At 44.7% G+C, this 5,000-nt stretch overlaps 1 protein-coding gene across 6 annotated transcripts in view; it reads right to left on the bottom strand.

Annotated features, from left to right (window-relative positions):
* LOC143034565 (uncharacterized) overlaps positions 1 to 5,000 on the bottom strand; it is a 328,538-nt gene that overhangs the window by 149,197 nt on the left and 174,341 nt on the right. For all 6 annotated transcript variants that reach the window (XM_076200807.1, XM_076200808.1, XM_076200803.1 and 3 more), the window contains one exon: positions 232 to 351. In XM_076200807.1, coding sequence (XP_076056922.1) covers positions 232 to 351 — 120 coding nt within the window. The remainder of the gene's footprint in view (positions 1 to 231; positions 352 to 5,000) is intronic.

Below are 5,000 nucleotides of genomic sequence, written 5' to 3'. Positions count from 1 at the left end.
GATAGATAAATAGATACATCGATAGATAGGTATATCACAACACACACTGAATAGTCCCCAGTACATAGATTTTCATCTTATCAACCGCATTAACTTTCTCCATTTCAATTCCTTGCACAGGTTTTGTGTCGCCGACCAGTCGCTCGGTTTTCGGTCGCAGGTGGTCGGAAACGGGTCGCGGGGTTGGTGTGACCGGGGCTTGATGCGGAGAAGCGGACTTTGGGTACTCACCGCAGACATCGGGCGGATTCGGGCGTGGATTGAGAGCTGGGCCTGGCGGGCCGAGGGCGGTGGGTGATCGGGCGTGGGCGGCTGCTGGTAGTGGGTGGGGCTGAGTGGGAGGTTCTTCAGCTGTATCCGAAGGAGGGAATGGAAGAAAAAAGAATAATTTAGAAAGTAGGGGAACGGGTCGAGGGAATCTGGAAAAAGTGTTTTGTGTCACAGTTGCTTAGGTCAATGTACAGGAAGACAACAGGAAGTCTGGGGGACTTGAACACCATGTTCAAACGATGGTTCAAAACACACTCCACAAGGCAAAAATAATGAAATAAATTAATAAATAAATAAGACAACGAGAGCAATCCCTGAGAGTCGCGAGACAGAGGCATACACACGTAAAAAAAAAAAAAAAAAAAAAAAATCCCAAAATGGCATGGGACTGCCTAACCCGACCATTGGCACATTGTCATCTCTCCTTCCATCCAAAACCAAATGATTTCATTCGCCTGGGGTTACCCACCCACCCTCTGACTGAAAAGGACGGGAATCCTGATTGCCCCATCGATTATTCCAGTGGTTCCCAATCTGGGGGGTAAATTACACCCCTGGGGGGGTAAATTACACCCCTGGGGGATACATTACACCCCTGGGGGGATAAATTACACCCCTGGGGGGAAATTACACCCCTGGGGGATAAATTACACCCCTGGGGGATAAATTACACCCCTGGGGGGGTAAATTACACCCCTGGGGGGGTCATTTACCAAATTTCGGGGGGTAATGGAGGGGTGACAGAAAAAAAAATTAAGAATTCTGAAAATCAAGAAACAAAGAATTCCTCAACTAGCTTCTTCAATCAGGCAACTCCATCCACCCCACTGATGTTCTTGACATCTTTGGCAATAGTCATTAGAGATGCACAATGCTCAAATACGATAAATAAATCAAAATATCACTACTGCTTTAATTTGGCCACGTATATCAATGATGACAGCCTTTTAAGAAAGGGGTAACATGTTTAATGTAGCAAAGTAAACTGGGTAACGAGCTCAAAAACTTTGGGAACCACTGGATTATACCCTCACATGACTTTTTCTTGCGGCCCAAAGCAAAGCATTTGTTTGGATGGGAGGGGTGCCTCCGTCGTCGCAACGATGGGGTTCGAAGTAAGAGCCGGGGGGACACCACTAAACTGCCTAGGGACAAGCGTCTCCTTGTGGATTGTGGGTGAATGGTGCAAGACAGTGGGGCACAAAATGTGACAGAGAGAGCGAGAAAGAGAGACGAAACAGAGAGAGGGAGAAAGAGAGAGAGAGAGGAAAGAGAGAGAGAGAGAGAGAGAGAGAGAGAGAGAGAGAGAGAGAGAGAGAGAGAGAGAGAGAGAGGCATACATATAGACAGACAGACAGATAGAATAAGTGAACGAGACACTAAGTAGGAAAGAGAAAGAGAGAGGTTTACATACAGACAATGTGAAAGAGATAGGGAGAAAGAGAGAGAAGGAGAGGCATACATACAGACAGTTGGAAAAAATAAAAGGGACGATGAGCAGGAAAGAGAAAGAGAGAGGCCCAGATATGGACAAAGTGAAAGAGAGAATTAGCAAAAGAAATGGGGGAAGGCATAACAGATATAAAACGAGACAAAAGTACACATATCTGCTTATGATAACGGGACTATGCAGATAGCGAGTAATAAAAAATTAGCAGCTCATGATTTACAGCAAATGTTTGCAACAGCACAAATTATGCAAAAATGCCCTGGGGGGTGGAGGAGGGGGGTTGTTGGAGGGACTAGACTAACCGTCCCACACATACACACCCTGAGGGTGGAAGGCACTTCTTGGCAGAGCTGGGCGCGTTTCTAGGTGCGTTCCGCTTCAGTTTGGCCGCGGTTAGAGCTCCCAAACTATGAAAGCAGAGACAGGTTCATACCGAAATAAAAGTCCGGTAGGCCACGTACTATACGAAGGAAGACTTTCATAGGCCACATCCAAAAGGTAGGTCCATATACTATACAGGCACCTATATTGCTTTAATTGTTTGGGGTCGTTAATCGTGGTGAATGTAAAGCGGAACGCACCTAGGAACGCGCCCAGCTCTGCGTATTGGCAATCACATCCACTGTCATAACAGGTGGAGTGTCACCAATCTATGGCATAATAAATCTATCTAAACACATGTTCACTGTAGCTCATCATGAGGAATGCAAAGTAATCAAAATAAGACTCAAAATGTTGTAGGAACCCTAAAAAAATAATAATAATAATAAATAAATACATTGTCCTTCATAAAACTGTGAGGGCTAATCCAACTAAATCCGTGGTTCTTTGTTTTTCATGAAAAAATAAAAATCCAACCTGGTCATTTATGGCACTAAAGACGTATTCACATAACAATGATCAAAAACCACCAAAGCAACATACATTACAAATACATAAATATATACAATACATACAATGTTTGTGTGTGTTTGTGTGTACGCGTGCGTGTGTATGCATGCATTTGTGTGCGTATGTGTATAAAACAATATCAACAAAGGAATAAAATCTATTTACAGTGATAAAAAACAAACAATTTATCCACACGGAAAGCTAAAGCAAGGCAGCCAGGCTGGTATGCATTCGGGGCAAGGCATGGCATACGGGAGTGGGAGCCGTAGGGGTGTAGGTGAAGCTCACCTCTCCACCTAACACTCACCTAACTGAAGGTTTCGACCAACACCTCACGACGGATTCGCTCGACAACGAAAATCCTCCCCACAGGCAGAATATACAAAATATCCTAACCCCTAAGTCTAGACATAAATCTTCAAAATGGCGGAGATTTTACACCTAAATCACTATGTCGGCGACCTAAATGCTTATGTCTAGACATATCTTCGAAATAGCGCAAAAGTCTAGACATAAGAATTTAGGTCGCCGACTATAGGGATTTAGGTAAAATCTCCTCCATTTTGAAGACTTATGGGGTTAGGGTCCTATATAAATTCGGCCCCAGGATCCAACCCCCATTACTTCACCCCATTACCCCCATCTACGACCCGACATCCTCCCATCCCCACCTCCATCGGGTCACTTTATGATTTAGTTCTGGCTGACGCCAGATGATATCATTCAGCTGTGAGGACATCCTACCCGTGATAAGAGCTTCATATAATTCCCCTGTGGGACCTAACGGAACTCGTAGCAACAACCTAACTACACCTTGTCAAGGAGCACATTCACCCAACATTAACTCTTTCACACACATACTTGAGAGGTAGAACAATGTAGTAACACATATGTAAACTGTACGATACTTATGTATTCGTTGAGAGTGGGTTTTAGTATGTTTATGTGTATATTTATATATATGTATATATATATATATATATATATTTATATATATATATATATATGTACATATATATATATATATATATATATACATATGTTGAAGGGAAGAAGCGTAAACACGAGACTCAGAGTGGGAGGTTTAATGCCCGACGTTTCAGTCCTAGTCCTAGGACCGTCTTCAATGGTGTGATGATATACAGTGGTCAAAAGAGCTTGCTATATTGACCGTGGTCGGAATTGGGAGAGTTATTCCGTACAGCAGAAGCTGTCCGGGAATACCTCTCCCAATTCCAACCACGGCCAGTATATCAAGCTCTTTGACCACTGTATATCTTCACACCCCTGAAGACGGTCCTAGAACTAGGACCGAAACGTCGGGCATTAAATCTCCCACTCTGAGTCTGGTGTTTACGCTTCACCCCTTCAACATGGATCCCAGACTCCAGATCTTCGCATATATACTGTATATATATATATATATATATATATATATATATACACACACTGTACTAGATATTCATACGTGCACCTGTAAGGGTATATTTGTGTGTGTGCTTGCGCGCGCTTGTGAGCTTGCGCGTGTGTGCTTGCGCGCGCGTGTGTGTGCGCGCCCGCATGAGCATATCTTAGCCAAAGTAATACAGGCGAGAGGTGGGGGGGGGATCCCTCTCGGGAGAGCAAGGCGTCTCGTGGCGCAGTCCAAAGCTGGCCAGGACGACTGGAGTCAGTTTCACGTCACTCACTGTGCCTCGCTGCGCAGCCTCCGCCGCACGCATTCTGACGGGTGCCAGGTAATGTTCCGTCTAAGTTTTTGCTGTGAGTGTGCGCAGAATTAACTTGTGCACAAACTTTGCCTTCACTGGAAAGTGTGGGCGCGCGCACCCATGGCGGCGGCAAAGTCATTTCGTTTGCAATGGAAGCACTACAGGAGTTAGAAGAAAAAAAGAACAAAGCAATGATTGGTTTGACTCTTAGAGAAATTTAAGAGTTGATGTTTGGGCGGACCTTCTTTACTGAATGGATTCTAATATCATTTGAAAACCTTGTGCGCGCACATTTTTCCTATATGTGCGCTAGTTGTATGTCACATGTGTGTGTACGCGCGCGCATGCCCACAGCTCAGAGAGAACGTAGGTCGCCAGGGATGGATGGCCTCTCCTCCACGCTTTGTGAAGGCCCACGGACGTTTTTTTTTAAGGGCGTGTGGGTGGGTGTGTTTTGACTCGGCCACGCCCATACAAGGGGAAATAGTTCTTTTGGAAATTGCATGTATGTTTTTATGTATGGATGTTCGTCTGTATTGTATGTATGTAATTGCTCACACAACTCCCGACGGCCGTCTGTATTTGCACCTCAGCTCCTAAAGCCCAATTCCTTGGACGAAGTTCAGGTTTTCTTGAAGACGTAAACCCTCAACCAATTCGCCGCACACGTATTCACAAGC

This window comes from Oratosquilla oratoria, chromosome 17 (assembly GCF_046742065.1).
Source record: "Oratosquilla oratoria isolate Oo_2021 chromosome 17, ASM4674206v1, whole genome shotgun sequence".
In the NCBI taxonomy this organism is placed as follows: domain Eukaryota; kingdom Metazoa; phylum Arthropoda; class Malacostraca; order Stomatopoda; family Squillidae; genus Oratosquilla; species Oratosquilla oratoria.
Note: the sequence above shows the minus strand (reverse complement) of the source record. Positions and strands in the feature narration are given on the sequence as shown.